The 22,127-nt window shown below is 37.8% G+C and overlaps 1 protein-coding gene across 1 annotated transcript in view; it reads left to right on the top strand.

The window, feature by feature from the left end:
* MIB1 (MIB E3 ubiquitin protein ligase 1) overlaps window positions 1-9,180 on the top strand; it is an 88,877-nt gene extending 79,697 nt beyond the window's left edge. Inside the window, exons 18-21 of the mRNA XM_068993693.1 lie at window positions 2,081-2,159; window positions 5,035-5,148; window positions 6,491-6,591; window positions 8,943-9,180. Coding sequence (XP_068849794.1) covers window positions 2,081-2,159; window positions 5,035-5,148; window positions 6,491-6,591; window positions 8,943-9,083 — 435 coding nt within the window. The 3' untranslated portion in view covers window positions 9,084-9,180. The remainder of the gene's footprint in view (window positions 1-2,080; window positions 2,160-5,034; window positions 5,149-6,490; window positions 6,592-8,942) is intronic.
* The last annotated feature ends 12,947 nt before the right edge of the window (window positions 9,181-22,127 follow it).

The raw sequence follows: 22,127 nt of genomic DNA, 5'->3' as shown, positions 1-22,127 counted from the left end.
CTTTACAATAAACATGCTTTGATATAGTAGTTCCACTCCTGGGTATATAACCTGGGGAGAAAATCCAGAAGGGGTAACATTTATGCTTGGAAAGATCTTTTTAAAGAACTAATAGCTGAATGGGTAAGTGATTATTATATTGGTTTGCTAGATTATTTTAACGTCTTTATAAACAATTCAGATATATAGGCAGTTGTGTTGGGAATCAACACATCTTTTATATAGTGAGGAGCAGAGAATCATCATGTGTTAGGCACTGATTGTATATTAAGCGTTGAACTAAACACTTTACACATAGTATCTAATTTATTTTTTTTTTTCAACTGTCACATTTTAATGTTTGGCCAGTATTTTAGCACGTATAATTCCTACAATATTTATACGAAGATACCCCTCTCGTAGAGATGGCTGAATCAGTCAGAATTCTAGCTGCTGATGTTTAGGATTTTCATTTCTTCTTTCACCCAGATTGTGCCTGCTCTTCTTTTTAGCTTACTAACCAACAGATAGCTAACGCACACACCTTTGAACCTTACCATGGTCCTCACTCCTTCCTTTAGAGAAAGGAAAGACTTCCTTGGGAGCTATGAAAAATATACCTGTCTCCAGGGTATGGGTCCCTTAGCCACTTTTCCAGAGTCTTCCTGTTTTTGCTCCCCTTCCCGTGGTTGTGCTGGTGTACTGCATAGCGTTAGCAGCTTGGGGACTTAAGGTCATCGTTCCCTTCTTTGTAGTCAGATCTTGAACAGGCCTAAAGCCTGGATGTGTAATCGTAGACTTGGAAAGACCACCCTGGTCTTGCATTTTATAAGCTGTAGGAGACTGAAATTTATTTCTTTCAACTGTTTTATATCAAGTTAGAAACTTAGCAGATATCTTAGATTTCTTCTTCTCTATTCTGTGCATTTTATTAGTTACCAAGTCTTCTTAAATATTTCTCATAACTCTTTCTACTCCTCTGTCTTATTCTGTCTTACTTCAGATATCCACGCCCCCCGCCCCCAAAAAATCTAATAGTTAGAATTGTTCTAGGATATACCTCAATAAGGGCCACCTAACTCCTCTCCCTGTCTTCTAATTGACTCTTACTACCTTGTGAAGAAGGATTGTTCTTTATTGTTCAGAGTTTTTAAAAGCTTCATCTCCACAGTGTTAGGTAACTTGTTAGTACTGGGCTGGAATTGGAACCCAGGAACATTAAGATTCTGACCAACCATGTCTTACTGCTTCCCACGAAGTTACTGTGTCCATAGCAAGGTCTAAGTTGGGAAGGTCCAATATTCGGTTGTTTAGGTGAAGAGTATTCTTAGGTGGACAGTATTCTCAAGTGACACAAGTAGGGGTGAATGTGTGTCAGAAGGAAGGAGGATGACTGAAAGGTGAATGTGGGGCCAAGGGTGGTGGGCAGGTGGGGGTCAGAGAACCAGAGCAAGCTTAAGAAATTATTATACACGCAGAACGCAGATTAAGTGGAGAAGAGGAAGAAAAACTGAGGGAAATCACGATTACTCTGTGGAGGGCTGTGGCTTTAGAGATCAGGGGAAAGACTAGTTCAGAGCTCTGGGCTTCAGCCAGTGGCTGGGGGGAGGGTCCGTGTTCTGGGCAAGGATGTGCTAGGTGGCATTCCTCAGATGTGGATCAATAGACCCCTCCTTCCTCCTCCTCAAGCTTCAGCAGTCTGGCTAATCTGGCTAGGCTTTTATGGATGTTAGAAATCTATCTTATCTCAGTCATTTGTCCTTTTAATGTTTCTCTCAAAAATAGTTTAAGCAAAAAAAGAAAACTGAAGTCTAGTCTGTTCTCCCTGACCTCGGAGGAAGTGGAATTTTTGGTGTCATTCTTTCAGACAGGTAGGGAGACTGAGGTAGAACGAGGCCAGCGTAGCTGTGGTGTTTAAAAAAATGTGAAAATAAGTGACCAAGAGACTAGATAGAGGACAGAGGAGAAGCCTGTGGTAAATTCCTCTGTGTGGAAGAGTTTCCTTACAGAGGAGCAATGCATTTGGATACAAAAGGAGCTGTTAGAGCCACTCGGTTTATTTGTAGATGTTCACGCTTACGCTGTACCCTCTTTTTCGCAGATTGAAGAATGCGTGGTATGCTCCGACAAGAAAGCAGCTGTTCTTTTTCAGCCGTGCGGACACATGTGTGCTTGTGAGAGTAAGTAGCCCAAACAGAACTTCCTCAGAATTATCATAAAAATAGAAAGCGAAGCAAATTATATCTTTGAATTTTTTTAAAAAGTAACTCATGAACAGAGGAGTTGGTAGCCTCTGGGACTCCCCATTTGATCTCTGTACAGATGTCAACGCTCTCCCTCCTTAGTCCCGAGTGTCAGCGAAAGCTGGAGGCACTGCATTCCCCCAGCTCAACGTTTTATTTCATTTGTGTGTGAGCACAAATGAAATAAAATGACCTCTTCTCACATATAGGAGAAATTTGTTTCCAAAAATGAACATTGAAACATTTAGTATGGCCTTTTTCCACATATAAAATGAACGTGTCTTCATTTGTCTACACCTTTGTGGAGCCTCTCCTGTGTACACTCTCCACTGCTGAACCACTCACGGCAGCTATTTGGGGCAATAATTTCTGGCCTTCTTAACCTTCCTTAACCTCTACGTCAAGAGAGCTTATAGAAATCTTTTCTTTATGGAGGTAATATTAAAATTTAAGAGGCATTTTAACCTTTGCTTTTACATATCTCCCTTGTTCTTTGCAAGTTAATATATTTAGTATTAATGTTCTCCCTTTTAATTTTTACTTGTCAGTGAAGGATTTTAAACATATTTAACAGTTTATACTTAAATGGGCCCAAGCTAAAACATGGTGTTTCCTCTCATGAAATAGTTTAGTCACTTAGGTGTTGGTTTTTAGTATAAAATCTGACTAAAGTAACAACTGTGTGATAGATTAATCTCATTGGCACAGATTTGCTTTAAGCATTGGTTTTTTTTTGGCCACTTGTCAACTAAGAAACGATCAAGGTTTTCTGCTGTAACATTCTGCTCAAAGTTAATTGTTTTTGTTTACCAGAGACCGGTATAATGGCTATTATCAGCTGTCAGAGGGCAAGAAGAAAGAGAATTCTGTCTTAAGTAAAAAGAGCTCAGGTTATACAAGTTTTCATAGCCCGGGAGTTAGCCAACATTTTCTGTAAAAGGTCAACTAGAAAACATTTTTGGCTTTGTGGGCCCTGTGATTTCTGCAGTAACAGCTCAGCCCTTTCTGTCTGCTTGCCTCTGCCATTGTAGTGCACGAACAGCCTTAGACAACATGTAAGCAAATGGGTGGGACTGTTTTCCATTAAAACTTTATTTATAAAAGCTTAGTGACCAGTTGGGTTTGGCCTGCAGTCTGTGGTTTGCTGATCCTGTCATAAAGCTGGTTATAGTTAATAGTTGGTAATGTGGACTCTAGAGCCTTAGTGCAATATTTTCCCTCAGGAGTTCCCCAGAGTTTTTATATTTTTGCTTTAGAATATAACGAGAGCAGCTGCTGATTTTATTGAGTTCTTAATTTGTGCCAACTATTGTAACTCTTTTTGAGTATTTCCTCATTTATTTTCGTAAGAAACCTAAAAAGTAGATTGCTTTCTCCTTTTTACAGATATCTTGTTATTGGTAAACATATATTTGCTAGAGAAGCTGAAATTGCAGGGAAAAAATGTCCCTTTCTCAAGGAGTATATAGTACAGCAGGTGGTCCAGTCTCCACAGCACAGTCATCAAGGAAGGAAAAGTTACAGCCCTTTGGACAGACTGAAGAAAGATTTTATATAAATACTATAACAACCTAACTTAATAGTTACAGGAATTTGAAATAATTTGTTGTTGTTCGGTTGCGAAGCTGTGTCTGACTCTTTGTGACACCATGGACTCTAGCCTGCCAGACCCCTCTGTCCTGCACTATCTCCTTGAGTTTGCTCAAATTTCTGCTCATTGAGTAGGTGATGCTATCTATTTGAAATAATAGTGGCTACAGAATACTACTCAGGCTGTTAAATTATAAATTGAAGAGAAAAAAGTCTGCCCTCAGATTGAAGACAAATCCCAAACCAGTTGTCTGCTAGCAGTAGTTCCTACCTGGTTCATCTTGCCTAGGCCAGCATCTGACCCATCTCCTTTTAGGCCTTGGCACAAGATCGACCTTGCCAGAGCTGCTCTCTCCACCAGCATCAGCACTGTTGAGTCTATGGCCCCCTTGTCCACATTGGTGATTTTGTGCTTTGTTAAGGTTTACTATCTTATCATAAAGATACCCTGCCACAGTTTTTGTTATTTTTCCTGTTTTTGAATTGACAGAGACACTTGGTACCATAGGCTAAGATACGGAATATACTTTTCATAATAAATGCTAATGGGAAAGGATGTGTTGAAGCACTATGTGTTATTTTATAATTAATTAATAACTTTAGGTGTAATATTAGTAGTCCATAACATAGAATTGTGCCTGAGAATTTCTTCTTTGAATGGGAAAGCATTGTACCTCTAATATAGAGGTATTAGAAAGATAGTCCATTATGATGAATTGTCCTGACTGCTAACATTAAAAAAGTAGTCACTAATTTTCTTGTTAGATTGCATCAATTTGATAGGAGGAAGAGAACTGTATAGTATATTTTAGGAATTGAAGGGACTAGTGATAAAATACTTACAAAAGAAAGTAGTTTTAAAAAATATCTTGCTGGCAGCCTTATAATTCTTGTTACAATAGTTAAATTCATGAAAGGTCTCTCCCTCCTTTGTTCTTAAGCCTTAAGATCTTGAAATATTTATGTTACATATTTTTAAAAAAATTTGAACCTTCCCCTCAGTTTATTCCAGTGTATTAGAAAATGCCGTTATTTTCATAATGATGGGATTTCTACTCTAGAGGCTACCAGTGAAAAATATGCTTTCTTCGGTAGGTAACATCTTGAGAAGGTAGAATTGTGTATCACTGTAACTTAGTGTTTATCTCACTGTTAAACGAGTGGAGGAAGGCAGCCCTGTTCGTGTTTTCTTCTGTGAGATGTGTTGTGTTGCCATTTGCAGACTGTGCCAGCCTGATGAAGAAGTGTGTGCAGTGTCGGGCAGTGGTTGAGCGAAGAGTGCCCTTCATCATGTGCTGTGGAGGGAAAAGTACAGAGGATGCCACCGATGATATCTGTAAGTGGGTTTTCTGATTTTGTTGGGACTTTCATAGACACAGCTTCTCATGCGGCACTGTACTGTCTGCTTGTAAAACAGAGGGTCTGTGAGTTGAATCTGCAAGGAACAGGCACATTATAGGAAACCTGAAGTTGGATTTTTCTAACTTGTGATAGGAAATATCCATGTGTGTTTTATAACAAAGTATTGTTGTGTTCTTAAATATACTTTGGCTATTTTTAAGATGAAATTTATTGTGTCTCAGGGCAGGAGGACATCATATTAAAAATTATTTTTTCAGTTTACACATGTATTAACCTTATTCCTTTATGTAATAGTTTTACCTAGTGTGTTTAATTATTTTATGAAATAGTCATTATTTGTGACAGAGTAACTATAGATAAATGGAAGTGTAACCCAGTGAATAGTGGAAAGATGAAAAGTAAGTTATTTACCTTCAACCTTTCTGTACAGTTGACCCTTGAACATCATAGATTTGCACTGCCAAGGTCTACTTAAACTTGAATCTTTTTTTTGGCCACACCAAAAAAAAGCTTCTGGAATTTCAGTTCCCCAACCAGGGATTGAACCCAGGCCGCAGCAGTGAAAGCCTGGAATCCTAACCACCAGGCCACCAGGGAACTCCCAAAACTTGGATATTTTTTAGTAGTAAATACTACAGGACTACATGGTTCCTGTGTGGTTGAGTCCAGTAATGTGAAGAAACCATGGATTTGGAGGGCCACTGTAAGTTATTTGTTGATTAACCCTTGTGTTGTTCAAGGGTCACCTGTAGTACAGCGGTATAAAAATAGTTTTCATCTCTGCTCGAGGCGTAAACTGGATGGTCTCTTTGACTTCTTTGTTCTATGTAGGATGAGGAATAAAGTTAGTGTAGCCAGTTTGTTTTTATCACCAATAGAGCAGGGTGAAAATCCTGGGGACAGATTAACCAGAGTAAAAGTCCAAGTATCTAGAGAATAGGAAAAGTGAGGTAAAAAATTTCCCTCCATTTAGTAGGTATCATGGACCTTTCTTTCACGGAGTTCCTCATCTCGGATCAGTAGCAACAGGAGAGCCTTGGAAAACCCGGAAGTCTCTTTGTAGTGTGGATTATTGTCCACCTGAGTTAAACATAATTAGAAATTAATGTGTAAACCTATTTCTTTTTGAAGATTATAAATGAAGAACTTTAACATGAATGTCACTGCTGTATCCATTGTCCACGTGGGAAAAGTTTTTTAAGAGCATTCGAATAATAGTATCGTGTTTTTAATAAATAAAATAATAATTTTGAAGTTAAAAAATCATTTTTGCTTCACAACAGTCATAACATTAAGATTCTTTGTGTGTGCTTTAGCCAGTGGGAATATTCCGGTGCTGCAGAAGGACAAGGATAATACCAACGTCAATGCGGACGTGCAAAAGCTGCAGCAGCAGCTACAGGACATCAAAGAACAGGTAATGGTGCTTCTCCACGGTGAAGAGCACCTCCCAAGAGCGCCAGTGCATCTTTTTCTGAAAAAGTACTAATGTTGTCTATAGCAGGCGTGGTTCATATTAGTGTGTCCCTTGTAGTATTTGAATATTTGCAGTCAGCAAGATCTGATTAGAAGATTTCACCAAGTACTTGACAAAATAGGAGACTCACCGCACCCAACATGAAAAAATTCTCCATCACACTTTTCCTGCCTGTCAGATTGAGGAAGTGTTAGAAACTGTCAGCATCGAGTGTTCAGGCAAAGTACATAGTAGCCGCAACTCACACAGTGCTGATGGGAATATTAATTAGTAAAAACATTTTGGGAAAGTTTGTCGTCATCTCATAAAACTAAATAAGATTTTGTTTGGGGATGAAAACTTGGAAAAAATAATCACACAGTGTTTAAAATCAAAGGATGGTGGTTGTTTTTGGCTGGGACATGGGGGCAGTTTGATGAGTAGTGATGGTTCCGTTTCATGACCTATGTTATTTACTTACATTTGATTGGTTTGTGAGCTTTTATTAAACTGTACATTATGACCTGTGCACTTTTCTCTATAGATGTGATACTTCAATGAAAAGGAGAAAAAGATACACACACACACACCCTCCATAAGAAAAGCAAGGGAAAGACAAATGTTAAGTTCAGAAACGTCATTATCAGTGAGGGGTAGGGGAGGGCATATCCATGCCTAAGCTGGGTGGGGGTTATTGGTTTCTTTATATATTATACATACCAACAGAAGTACTCTTTCATATCTGCTTAATATTTAATAAAAGCAACATTAAAATGAAGATGTTACCTAAAACTTACAGGTTCTGGTTTAAAAAAAGTCTTTTTTCCTTCTTATCTTACCATTTGACCCAGCAATTAAATCTGATTTAATTCAAAGGGTTGAGCACAAAGGGTATTGTTCAGTTGGCAGTCACATCAGTGTTGCCATGCAGTTGTTCAGAGTTCCACTCTTGTCTTTTCTATCTGAAGTTTTTTCTTTCTTAGATAATCTTTATGTCCACATTTCATCACTGAAGTATTTAAATAGTTAAAACTCATTTTCTGTGGCATGTTGCAGTTTCTTACCCCTTCAGGGTTACCAAGAGAAAGCATCTGAATAAGTCTCTTTAAATTTTAAACCTCCAATCTCTCTCTCACCCCAATGTCTCTTTAAAAAACAAAGATTTATTTTTTATGCTATTAAGGCTATATTAATCCAAAGTAACTTACCCTGGACTGCACAGATGTGTTTACTTTTGGAAATAAGAGTTATTGATTAACTACATAAACCTCTGGGAAATTTAATGAAAAAGAAACTATTTTAGTTTTACAAAGCTACTTTGGCTTTTTAAAATAAAAACTGATTTTTTTATCCCCTTTCTTCTCAAAACTTCGAAGATAAATGTGAAAGTTTACCTTGGAAGAATGGAGCCAGCAAGTGAGACTGTAGTTCTTTTTTGCTATTGCTTTCTTCATGATTTCTGATATTGTCAGAGTTGGTGATTACATTTTCCTATAGACTTCAGGCCTGATTTATTAATCTGGACATTTTTATTTAATTATTTTATTTCTGTGTTATTTGGGAAAGGTATAATTCAGAATGAAGTATTAAGATAGATAATGTTTTTATAAACGTAGAATGTGCTTTGTGAATGTATGTGTGTTTTTTTCTAGAAAATTTCATAGAAATATACTCCTGAATTCTTCTAAGTTGATGAAGTTACATTTAGCAATAGCTAAGGTTAATTGTTTTTAACCAGAGGGTCTGTATTGAAGGCAGTGCAGTGTAGCTTCATGTCTAAAAGCAAGAGCTCTGGGGCCACATGCGCCCAAGCTCGAATTCTGGCTCGTCTTTAGCCTCACCAAGCCTCAGTTTCCTCTTTTGTAATGAGAGTGATACGTGCTTTGGGCCTGGACCACATCTCGCATCGTGCTTGGTGTGTGTGTATGTTCTTAGCAATACCCTCCACTGCTTCCTGCAATACATTGTGTCATTTTCATACAAGAACAACCTGGTACCTAGAGCTGGAGAATCAGTCAGACTGAAGGGGCTGTTTTCATCCTTTTCCTATTAGATTTTGGCATTTGCATTTTTAGTTTTATGTACTATTTATTTTATATAGTACCATTTTATACTGACCTGACAGTACAGCCAGTATTTCTGTTTTTATAAGGATGATCTTAAAGATTCAAAAATTTAAAAGTGTCCAGCAGCCAAAGATTATTTGACTACAACAAAAAAAAAATTAATGACGTTGCAGAGTTGTCAGATTATACTTTCAAACTAGAAAATAGCTCAGCATTTATTACTTTGTTTATTATCTCATATTGCAGACAATGTGCCCTGTGTGTTTGGATCGTCTGAAGAACATGATCTTCCTTTGTGGCCATGGGACGTGCCAGCTCTGTGGAGACCGGATGAGTGAATGTCCCATCTGTCGAAAAGCTATCGAACGGAGGATTCTTTTGTATTAACTAAGAAACCCCCTGTGTTCTGTTAGCTAAAATATTTTGTCCATGAGATCTTAGTGAGCTTTTTAAGCTAGTTGGAGGTTCTAATGAATTAATTTTTAATCTTATAGTTTCTTTGCTAGAGTGTAATTAGACTCTAAATGTACCAGAACAACTACAACAAAAAAACTCTACAAAACAGTGTTTGAAGCTGTGTATTTTTGGTTTTCCTTTCAGTTGAAACCTCAAATCCGTGTAATTCATATAATTTGCGTTCTGCATCTAAGGGAGAAAGTCCTTTAAGAATCTCCTGTTATTTTTTGTTTTCATTGCATTTTCTCTCATAGTTTATAAACGTTAGACCTCAAAAGATGTACTTCCTTATGGTCAGCTGTCTTTCAGTTTATCTTGATTTTTACAGTGAGTTGACACAGGTACCCAGAAAGGTCATGCATCATATGAAAGGTGCAAGTCAAACTATTATGTTTCATATGTTAAATGATAAAATTATAGTACAAGTTCTGCATGATTAAAAGAATACTGAAGCGAGGATTCTCCTTATAAGGTAACATAAAGTTATCCAAATGATTGTCTCTGAATTCTCAGAGTAAATGGAAATACAGAATGAGAGAATAGTGACTTTGCGTTCAACTTATTTTCTGGATTCAAAGGAAAATTGTTTTACTTGTTTCAAAATGACTGAGACATGAAAAGTAAAAATAAGCAATCACAGTGGGGAATTGAAGGCAGGGCGGGTGGGGGCATCCAATACAAGAGTGCTTATTAACTGTTATAATTGCCCTTCTTCCCTTAATTTGTACACTGTTTTGTTCAGCCAGCTTGTAAAAAACTGACGGTGCAAAATGGGCCTCAGTTTCCCCTGGGGTTACTTATTCAGGCTTGATCTGACCAGGGAAATGGTATTGCCCTGGTTGGGCCCCCGGGGTTCGGTTTAACTTTCCCGATGTGCTGAGTAGCAGTAATCTGGGAAGAGAAAAGCGCTGTCCTCAGTAGGCGATGCTCCTTTCTCCTCTGCGTCAGTTCTACCAGTGTCACTGTTTCTATCTTCCTCAGAGGGCTCGCTTCCATTATCTTTTAGACAGTAGAGCTGACTATAAAGAAAACAGTCTCTCATCATACCTAACAATGGGGATATTATTTAACCTGCCAGCAATATCCAAGACCTTGTAAATAACCGGTGATAGAAACGTAATTTAGAAGGAATGACTAGGATATTTACAGAAATATGTCTGATTATCTGTGTTTTTGTTTTATTTTACTCTGGAGCATCTAATTATTTTTTTCTCTTTCAACATCTGGAATGAATATACACATAAGTAAGTGTTTTGGGGTTCATTGCTGCTACATTATGCAAATATCACCTGTTTACAGTAGTATCTCTATACGTGTATAAGTTTACTCCTAAGGATAAGTATCTTTTTTGTGGGTTTTTTCCCCTTTGACTCTGGGTCTTATTTCGGTTATCCTGCTGCAATAATTAAATTTGAAAGTACAAGGTCTCTAGCCCTCATAATATCATGTTTCTGGCTCATTGATGCCTGCTGCCCCTGCAAGTCCTGGTGAGAGCAACGGAGCACTTTGCTGCCTCTCTAGTCTCGGTAATTCCATATCTGTGTTTAGAGGAGTGACTTACCATTTAGAACAGCAAAAATTTTTATACATTTTAAATTTGAAAATTTATATTGACTCAGTTACCTAATAACAGGCTACTGAGGCTGTTGTTGAAGCCATATTTTGAAGTTATAAAAAGATAGAACATCTGTCCAGTGGTGTTCACATAGAGAGACAGACTATTTTCTTTCAGATCTGTAAACAGTGTAAGTCAGGGTTTTCCTTCTCTTCCATGTGCTGCCCATCTCTTTTTCCACAAGGTCGATTGTAAGGAGGGAGCACCTGGCTGACTCGTGCATAGCTTGACCAACCAGAGAATTGTATAGTCTGGAGCTTTACTTCACTTAAATTCTTGTTATAGGTCTTTTGAGCTACAGTGCTTAAGCTTACATCCCTAAAAGGCAGTTTCATCTTCCAGACTAGCTTATTTCCTCCATATTAAAAATATAATAACCTGTAAACTATTAAAAAGTTATGAAGTCACTGTAACTGTAGTGTTGTACACTTGTGGATTTTCTCCATTTGTACCACTTTGAAATTTGTCTAGTGAAAAGAAAATGTTTTTTCATTCGTGTTTTTATGCACCTGAAAAATAATTTTAAATTTATTTTCAGTTTGTGAGAGAGAATAAGTTTAAGAGCGTCATTATTTAAGTAACTTTCCTCTAATTCTATGAAACTGCTACCTCTTACGATATGCCTCAGCAGTACTCCCAGTTAGGACGTGTCCTTGTCATGATCATCTTTTTATCTTGTGCCTCGAAGGAGCTTTTGCTTTTCCTAGAATCGTTAGGAAAAAAAAAACACCATCACCAAAACTGACATGCATTCACTCAAAAATGTATTTATTGAGCTTCAGGAGCAAGATACACAATGGTGAAAAAAATTGTCAGCTTCTAAGCACATACAGAATTTATCATGCAGCCATTGTGTATTTGGAGTATTCTTTTCAAAAAAAGGGATCTAAAGATACTGATAACATTTCTTCCTAATGTTTTGGAAGAGCTGTCATTAGGGTTCCCTCTCTGTACCCTCTCACCTCTACCATATTTTTTCTTTTATTCTAATATTGTCAGCTTTGTGACCCAAAACATACACACAACTTAACCATATGGTGCTATTCTAATAGTTTTTCTTCCCATAATTTAACATTCTTGCTGTTTATACTATAAACATAGTTCATTTTGTTGGGAGCAAGGAAGTTTTTCAAGAGAAGGTCATTTTGTATTAGTATTGGAAAATTATTTTACATAAGTGTTTTAGTTTAGCTGGCCAAATTATGCTTGATTATTTGTAAATTCAAACATTGCAGATTGATCATCTAGCTACTGAGGCGTAAGATTAATTGATAATGTTGAAAATAACTTTCTTAAATTTATGTTTTTGATGGCTTTAGCCTGTAAGAGCATTTAGCAAATTGCAATGCATGCTGCTTAAGATTTGTCCAATTCAGATTTCACAGCTTGCTCGGTCATTTTTACGTGGCAGAAATAGATGCTCTTGTGTTGTAATGTGTTGCCCAATGCTGTTTTTTGTTTATTGTGAATTTTGGACCCTTTTGGACTAGGAATTATTTAAACTTATGAACTTGGAGAATTGGTGATGGAATTGGATAGAGGGGATGATAGGGATTCCAGTAAGTAAAAAAAGAAAAGTCAGTTTTTGAGTTTAGAGAAAAATGGAGATCATGTAGATTTTATCAAAGCAGCAACGGTAGAAGTATATTCAGCTTTCTCATTTTGCAGAATTGAAACTATACCCATTAATCAGCAGTCGTCTTCTCCCTCCTCCAGTGGAATAGAATTTTGATTAAATATAAATGGAGAAACACCTGAATATCTTAAGAGTTTGTATTTGCAAGACCTACAGTGATGGTGAATAATCAAGTTTGGGGAAGACAGAATTTCTCTTCTCCCTCCCAGTCATCATCAGTCGTAATTGAGTAGGTTTTAAATATCTGTTAATTAGAAGGGTTTATTTCATTTTGAGTCAGAGGGGAGAAACACACTGTTTAAACATTGTAATTAGGTTAGCACTGAATTTATACTAAATTGACAAGGCATTAGAACTTCTCAAATTTTGTGTGCCTTGTTGTTGAAAATGTGTTTTCTTTAAGTCTACTTGTAACTGTTTTCAAGATGTTTTTTTCCTCTCAAAAAGGCATCCTGATTTTATTTGCTTGGGTATTATAATAGGAATGCTTACTGATATTACTTGATGAATCATGTATAGCCTTGGAACCTTTACATAGATGTAAAACTATAACAGTATTAATTACAGTTGTACTTCTTTAAAACACTAAAATTGATGAAAAGCTATTTTCTCATGTATACATTGCTTTGCTACAGCGAGGGGGACATTCTTTTAGGTTGAGCCTCAGTGTGCTGGTAAGTGGCTGGTTGTGGGTGAGACTAGAGCATGAAGATATGAGCTAGATGGTGGAGCTGGTGAGTTGAAGTGTAAGCTGCTGCATGGGCACACTCTGCCTCCTTTTCTGCTGGAGTATTTTCCAGCATTTATTCATATTTGTGACTAAGGAGGAGATGGAAACCTGAGGTTAAAAATTGAGATTTTTATTTTGTTGAGGAAGCAAAGATGACCTGCCACATAAATGTGGTGCCTAAATCCGTAACTACAAGTTGCAATTAATAATGAAATGTGTAAGAGATAATATTGCTGAATTTTTTTTTCTTGTGCAGTCTATTTAGTTTTGTTTCATAAACATGACTTCTTCCCTCCAAAAAGCAAAATGGTCTTGTAATTTTCTATAGAATAAACAAATGTGCCATTTTGTCTGAAATCGATAATTTCAGGAAGTTATTGAAAGTTCTGACTCAGGGCTTTTTAACAGTTTAAGCAATTGTTAGTTATATTTTGGAAAATCCATCTACATAATTCTTCAGTGCCTTGCAAGAATTATCAACTTGGCAGCACGACTAAAACTTTATAGAAGGTGGTCTTTGGTGTGTGTTTATCGTCATACACACATTGATAAGTTGTATTTCTTAGCTCATGTAATAGCGATTCTTCTTGTGTGCTAGGTTTGGGTAATTCTTTAAAGGAGGTTTTCTTAGATTTGCACTTGATCTTTTTTTTTTTAAATGGATTATTTATGGCCATGACACTGTTACCAGGAAGTGCTTCTATGTTAAGTCATTATGCCAAGTCATGTGTCAGTAGCACCTGGGAAGAGGAGCTAGAGTTCATACCTTTTGCTGTTTTAGCGAAAAAGGAGAATCTGTTTGGAAAACAGGTTGTCTTCCCCGCAAATGAAAAGAAGACCTTTTGTTTATATGATTCGGTTAAAAAAACTTTTTTTTAAGAAAATCATGAATTGCATGACTCTCTTTAACGCTGGTCTTACTTAGACTGAATCCACAGAATTTTCTGTTCAGTATACTTGTGTCATTCTAGATGCTTTATATTTAGTGATAGAAGGCAGTTTAATTGACTCATAGCAGTGTTTTGCTTTGTATTTTTTCCAGTGTTTTTTAGCTTTCATTTGATTAAAGTCTTGTTTGTGAATATAGTTTTTGTATGGCAAATGATTCTCATTTATTAGCTTTCTCTTAAAAAATGCTTAGCTAGAGCTAAGCTTTTAAAAATAAATGCAAACATTTACCATTAATAAAGCATATGATGTAATATCATTATATAATGCTTTTCACTGATCTTTTGAAACTGATCTTTATAGATGTATACATGAGTTTTTATTCTTTATGGCATTTGAAAACAAATCTCAATACATCAAATCTTTTTATTGGGAAGGAAATTGTTATGTCTTTGAGAAACAAGGAAATATATCTCCAATTCTATACAAGACATGGGTGCTCACGTCTAGAAGGCTGTCATGGCAATTGTTTACATTTAAGGTACCTCTTTATCAATGGGGCCAAAGGTTTTCCTATTTTAACACCTCACATTCTCAGGATTAAGAGATATTGTAAAAGTAGTCTAAAGGGTAAACTTGATAGAAAATAAATCGACTAGTCATGAAAGACACAACTTCTTCTATAAAAAGTTTATTACACTTCAGAACTCCAATGTAGATTTCATTTTCAAGAGGTACACATTTTAAAACAATGATTTACTTGACTTTGTTAGCATTTTGTGACTAAATCAGTAATAGAAGAGTTTGTGGGTTATTTTATTTTTCAAGTTAATAGAAGTACTTATTTGTGAAGTTACTGGGAGGTTGTCTAGTTTAGTTCAAAAATTAAGTATGTATATAACTCAGATGTTTAAGAGGAAAACCATCTAAAACAAAAACTTTTTAAAATTGTTTATTTGAAAAAAAGCATATGTATTCCACCTTTAAAATTGTGAATTAATTTTTTTGATAACCTCTAATTAACTGTATTTGGGGGTTTATTTCTATTGCTGTATAATTAGACATTTCATGGCAATATTTTTTATTAAATTGAAACTCTGTATAGGTTTTAAAAATAAACCCATTTTAGAAAATCTGATTTCTACTTTTTATCATTGATAGGTATTCATTCAGAAAAGTTAAAATTGTTAGTCTTACAGTGTAGCATTTCCCAGACTGACTAATAATGAAAACGTTTAAAAGATACATTGCAGGGCAGTGATAGGAGTTTAAAAGATAGAATGAGTGCGTGGGTTAAAGTAGAACACCAAAAACGATTCTCCCATAAATTAATCGCTAAAGAATGATCATCTGGCTAATAGTTGTTTTCTCCTTATAACAAAACTAGTTGAGAGATTTATTTTTATCTTAAGGATAAAAAGATGATAAACATTATATGAAAAGATAAGACCTGGAACAGTGACCGTCAGTCCCAGAGTTGATGCTGTGTCCCTGCAGCCACTGAGCAGTGCTGCGTTTGCACTGATTTTAGAGTCAGATACCATGTACTCATGCTTAAAATGCCCCTTCATGTTAGGTTCTCACTCTTAGATACGGCGACTCTCTGAAAGGCAGTTTTTCAATCAGCGTAAATATTATTTCTCATACGTTTAAGACTGTTGACCTTACTTCCTTTTATTTCCACAGAACAGCAAGTAATATCTTGAGTGAAATATTGATGTACAGTTTGGGAAAAGCCTTTATATTAACCCTGATTTAATACAAAAATAGACAATTGAATCAGAGTGTCTTTGGCTGCTGACCATGGGCAAACCACACTGAAGAAAGATTGAAGTTCACAAAGATTATATACCATTAGTATGAATGTAATAGTGCAAGAGTATTGTGTTAGTTTCCTATTGCTCTGTGGCAAATTACCATGAATGTTTTGGCTTAACACAGTAGGAGTCTGGGAGGTCAGAAGTCTGACTTGAGTTTCCCTGGGCTCAAATCAGCCTGTTGTCGGGGCTTTCTGGTTGCTCTTAGGGAAGTTTCATGTCCTTGCTCTTTCTAGTTTCTGGAGGCAGCCCACTTTCCTTGGCCTCGGTTTGTCTTCAGAGCCATCAATGGCCGGCTGAGTCTCACACTGCATCATGCTGACAATCAGTGCCTCTTCTGCCTCCTGAAATTTTCCACTTTTAAGAATCCTTGGGACTTCCCTGGTGGTCCAGTGGTTAAGATCCTACAAGCCATGCCGCATGGCCAAATAAAGAAAAAGAAAATCCATTTTTTTTTTTTGCCCGAGGCAAAAGAATGAATGGGCAAATGAATTGATGAGAACTTTCAGCAAACTAGGAACAGAAAAGAACATCCTCAACTTGATAAAGAACATCTACAAAAAACCTACAGCTGACATTACTTTGAGACTTAGCAACTAGGTGCTCTTTCCCCATAAGGTAGAGAAGGAGGCAAAGAGGTCCCCACCTAAGGTCTTAGCTAAAGCAATAAGACAAGAAAAGGAAGTAAAAACTATACAGATGAGAAAGAAAGAAAACTGTGTCTGTAGATGACATGATTGTCTATTTGCAAGTTTCTAAAGAATTGACAGGAAAACTCTTGGAATTAATAAGCGATTATAGCAAGGTTGCAAGATAAAAAGTTTATGTACAAAAGTTAACTGCTTTTCTATATACCAACAGTGAAAAGTTGAGATTTGAAATTTAAAACAATATCACCTATATTTGTTGTTTAGTTGCTAAGTCCTGTGCAACTCTTTTGACCCCATAGACTGTAACCTACCAGGCTCCTCTGTCCATGGGACTTCCCAGGCGAGAATACTGGAGTGGGTTGCCATTTCCTTCTCCAGGGGATCTTCCCAACTCAGGGATTGAACCCATGTCTCCTGCATTGGCAGGTGGATTCTTTACCATTGAGCTATCAGGGAAGCCCACCACTTACATTAGCACCCAAAAAATTCTTGTGTATAAATATAACAAAACGTGAAAGATCTATATGAGGAAAACTATAAAACTCTGATAAATTTTTAAAAATCTAAGTAAATGGAGAGAGATTCCATGACTATAGATGGAAAGAATCAGTATTATTAAGATGTCAGTTCTTCCCAACCTCATCTACAGACTCAGTGCAGTCCCAAACAGAATCCCAACGGGTTATTTTATAGACATCACCAAACCAGTACTACAGTTTATATGGGAAGGCAAAAGACTTGGAATAGCTAGAAAAATGTTAAAAATGAACAAAGTCATAGGACAAACAGTATCTGCCTAAAGACTTACTATATAAAGCTAAAATAAGATACTGTAGATCAACTACCTCAATTTTTTAAGAAGCCATCAAGACTGTGGTACTGGCAAAAGATTGGGTAAGTGGATTTATTAAACGGAGAGCCTACCAATAGACCCACACAAATATAGCCAACAGATCTTTGATAATGGCCATGAAATGGAGAAAGGATAGGCTTTTAAAGAAATGGAACAGAAACAACTGGCTCAGCGGTAGAGAATCCTGCTGCTGCAGGAGACAGCAAGTTTGATCCCTGAGTTAGGAAGATCCCCTAGAGAAGGAAATGGCAATCCACTCCAATATACTTGCCTGGGATATCTCGAAAAGAGTCAGACACCGCTTAGTAACTAGGACAAACCAAAAAAACCCCAGCAACAACTGGGCATATACATGTAGGGAAAAAAACACCTAGATTCAGTCTTTACACCTTTCACAAAGATTAACTCAGAATGCATCATAGAGCTAAATATGAAATGCCAAATATAAAACTTTGAAAGATAACACAGGAGAAAATCCAGATGACCTTGAGTTTAATGTGTATGTATTTTATTCTACTTCATTTCATTCTATCCCTTTTCGTTTTATTTGTCTTTTTGCCTCATGCTTGCAGGAATTCTCTTAACGGGTTGAACCTGGGCCATGGGAGTGAAAGTGTCCAGTCCTAACCATTAGACCCCTCAGGAACTCCCTAGTTATAAGTTGTTAGATACCATACTAAAAGCATGACACATGAAGGAAACGATTGTTAAATTGGTCTTCTTTAAAATTAAAAACTTACACTTTGCAAAAGACATTTTTGAAAAAAATGAAAAGTAAGCCACAGGTTGGAAAAAAACACATGCAAAACACATAAAGGGGCTTGTATACAGAATGTAACAAGAACCCTAGAGCTTGAGCATGAGAAAGCAACCCAACTAAAAAAATGAGCAAAGATTTGAACCGAAAGCTCAGTAAGGAATATATTGCATATGGCAAACAAGCATAAATGTTTCACCTTTTGAGAAACTATGCCAGACACAAAAGGCCACATACTGTATGAGTCCATTTAAATGAAATGCCCAGAATACAGACATTATTCTATACAGACAATAGACTTTGGTGGCTGCCAGTGACTTGGGAGAGGGGTGAAGGGGGTCTGACTTCTGTAATGGGGTTTCTTATAGGGGTGATGAAAATGTTCTGGATTGAGTTGCACAGTGACCTAAAAACCACTGAACTTTTAATACTTTGAAATGGTGAATTTTATGATATGTGAATTGTATTTCTATTTTAAAAAAGAATATTAGTGATCTCCATAAGTAATCGTGTAGAGATCCCGTTCGCTGAGGCTCTTCTTCAGGAAATGGACAGTTTGTCTTGAGAGTCTAAGCATCATCTTAGCCTCTCCAACCTGGTAACCAGGATTTGTTCAGGTCCTCCCATTCCCAGCCATCAGACGGCCGCTCTCCCCCTGAAGTTAAAGTGAAGCCAGGCTTTGCCCTGACACAGTATATTTACTCAGAAAACCTGTTTAAAGAAAGGCAGGGACTAATTATTTCTGGTATAGTTGATTGCATGAGTAAACTTGGGAGATAATGAAGGTCAGGGAAGCCTGGCATGCTGCAGTTCATAGGGTAGCAGAGTCGGACATGACCGAGACTGAAGAGCAAACTGGGTGATGAGTTGTTTCTTTGTATCTTCCAAAGATGACCTGCTCTTTTTTTTTACGCTATTTTAATTTCATGGATTTAAACATTTTATACATCTTATTAATAGTATATTGCAGTTATACTGTACTCTGGCGCTCACACTGTCCATCTCTGGTCAGTGGAAAGTTACTCAAACTGGCTTCTGAATTCTATTGACTCAAACGTGTTCCTCTTTGGGAGTCTTCTTGCTTTCTGAAATGACAAGATTTCCAGTCTCATCCTGTATATTTTCTCCACAGACATGGAATAGAACATGTCTCCAAGGACTCCTGGCTCTGTTTAGTGATAAGTGGTATCTGGAGGGCATAATTTGGGCACTAGAGGTGTCAATGCTTTGGGGTTGGTCATTGCTTCTTGGCCTTTTCAGTGGAAAGAGCTAGGAACATTTTTAAGAGAAATGGTATGAGTTGAAACTGAAGCATCTCGGAACTCAAATTCAGGACCACTGGCTGTTTATTTAGCCTTATTGATTTTATGTCTACTTCTCTTTTCAACCAGTTAATAAATGTATTTGCTTTATGGCACAGTCACAGTGTTATCACCAACAGTATGATTTCTGAAAACAGTTAAAATATTTTTGCAGTTTTTTTTTTCTTAAACATTACAGTAAATCCCACTGGGGATGTTTTAGTGAATTGACTGTGTTTTGAAGAGCTCCTGGAGTAGCTCTTTCTGTATCATGCTGTCAACTCACTTTCAGATATTAGGAATTGCCTTCATCATTAATTTTTTAAATTTCATTTTAAGTTATGTAAAATATGTACATTTTTCAAAGTCAGTTCCATAAAGCAAGATAGAGTCTAAGAAGTCTAACTTCCTTTCCTATCCCTTCCATTCTCCATTCTCCTATAAATAATATTATGATTTATTTTCCCTCCACTGTTTTTATTTTAATACTACAAAATACACATATATATTGGTCCCCTCTTGTTTTGAAAAACACAAATATGCATACTCTGCGTGTGGTCTCTGCCCAACCTCTTACATTTTAGTAAAAACTACTTAATATTATATAGAATGACTTTTTAAAGAGTTGCTCCATAGAGAATGGATACATGTTTACGAATGGATGAGTCCCTTTGCTATTCACATGAAACTGTGACAACATTGTTAATTGGCTATACCCCAGTACAAGATAAAAAGACCAAAAAAAGAAAAATCGCTCTGCAGAGGGAAACAGGAAAAGTAGGAGAAGTTGCCTGTCATTCCAGAGCTGAGAGAGGGTGGCCTACAAAGTCTGCTTCTGGGCTGCCTGGCCCAGTGAGTGGGAGGTCAGAGTGGCCTGGAAAGTTGTGGGCGTCGTTCTGGGGCTCTGGCCAAGTGATCCTAAGCCAGGCAGGTTGGTTTCCCGCTCCCCAGACTCTGGTTTAATCCAGCATCTTATCCTCCAGCCCCATCTCCCCTCCCCCTGGGAAGAAGGGCAGGGTAAGGAGTCATCGGCCAGCCCCTGGAACCTTCTGAGGGGGAAAAGCACACCAGCTGATGTCCTGCACCGTGCTCCCCATCTCACCCCTCTCACCCCACTGCCAGGGAATGCTGAGGGCTGCTTACCTTGGAACACAAGGAACCTCAAACTGCAGGTTGGGAACACAGGAATTGTCTCCTTCTAGTCTCAGCAAAGAGTACTTACTTCTGAGTGGGACCTCAGGCATTTCCTATGGGAAGATAAACGCAGACACACACCAGAGCCCAGGACAGTCCTCCTGGCCCCGCTGGCGAGGCAGGGGGTGGGAGTGGGGTGGGTCTCTCTGTGCCCCGTTCTCTGGAATTCTGCTCACACCAGGGACATCAGGCTTCCTGGCCAAGAGGTGTTCTCTGTGTGTATTGTGAGAGGCTCTGTCAGACCTGGTCCCAACTGAGGAAATTGTTCATTGAAAAGAAACTTCTAGATTTTTTTTTCTCTCTTTTCAAAAGATGTTCTGTACAGGAGTGTGAAGTGACTGTCCAGTGAGCATCAAGATGATGAATAAATATATGACATCCTTATGTTTAATGATAGCAGCCTAAACTCTTACGTGCACCTACCATACACATCAAACTTAATAACGATGAGTTTCATTTTACCTGTGAGGATGGTGAGACTCAAGAGACATTAAACAGATTGCTTAGTCTTTCATTTAATCAATAGTTGTGCTAGGATCCAAAACTGGATTTCTTTTTCTTATCTGCCCCCTACACTTCCTTACATCGTTTTAAACCAAAAGCATCACAACTTGACATCACACATCTCCTATCTTTGATGAAAGCCCTGATGGGTGTTGGGGAAAAAAGTTGATATGAGAAATAACTGAGAATTCCAAGTTGAATGGAAAGAAACTGGGCAGTTAGTAACATACCTCACCTTTCTGCCCCGTGATTTTTTTCCCTGAAGGACGGTAGAAAAGTAAGTTCCCCAAACTGGGATCTCTCTGGGTGCGCCCATGTTGAAGGACAGGGAAGCCTGGCATGCTGCCATCTATGGGGTCTCGAAGAGTCAGACACGACTGAGCTACTAAACAAACAGGTGCACCACCTTCTCTCTTCCACAAGGGGTCAGTAAAATCCTCTTAGTGAGCTGAAGACCCTACTGCCAGTAACCCCTCTGGGACTTAGCACTGGTCCAGAAGGATCGTTCTGTTATTGAACAGACCTCTGACCTTCACTCCTGCAGTATCTTGACAGGAGAGCAGGCTATTTTGACTAGGTGTTAATGAGAACCAAATCTTTGGTTTACCATTTACATGCCTGATGAGTGGAAGAATTTTTCACAGGCTAGTCTAGGGCTACATTCATTTCAAACCCCCCCCCCCTTTTTATTTTTCTCCTCCACAGTCTGTTGTACCTTAGGTACCAAGTGCGTCAGGAATATTAAGATACTCCTTTCAGCCCTGCTTTTCCAATCATACCACCAGGCAGGAGAGTGATGGAAAGGGACCTAGGAGCCATGACCATACCAGGAAGGCTTAGCAGTAACATAAATATACAGAGGGGCTTCCCTTGTGGCTCAGCTGGTAAAGAATCCGCCTGCAGTGCGGGAGACCTGGGTTGGGAAGATCCCCTGGAGGAGGGAAAGGCTATCCACTCCAGTATTCTGGCCTGGAGAAGTCCATGGACTGTATAGTGGTGTTGGAGAAGACTCTTGAGAGTCTCTGAACAG

The sequence above is a fragment of the Capricornis sumatraensis genome, chromosome 21 (genome assembly GCF_032405125.1).
Source record: "Capricornis sumatraensis isolate serow.1 chromosome 21, serow.2, whole genome shotgun sequence".
Taxonomy (NCBI): Eukaryota; Metazoa; Chordata; class Mammalia; order Artiodactyla; family Bovidae; genus Capricornis; species Capricornis sumatraensis.
The sequence above is the reverse complement of the archived record's forward strand: the minus strand, read 5'-3'. Positions and strand labels throughout refer to the sequence as shown.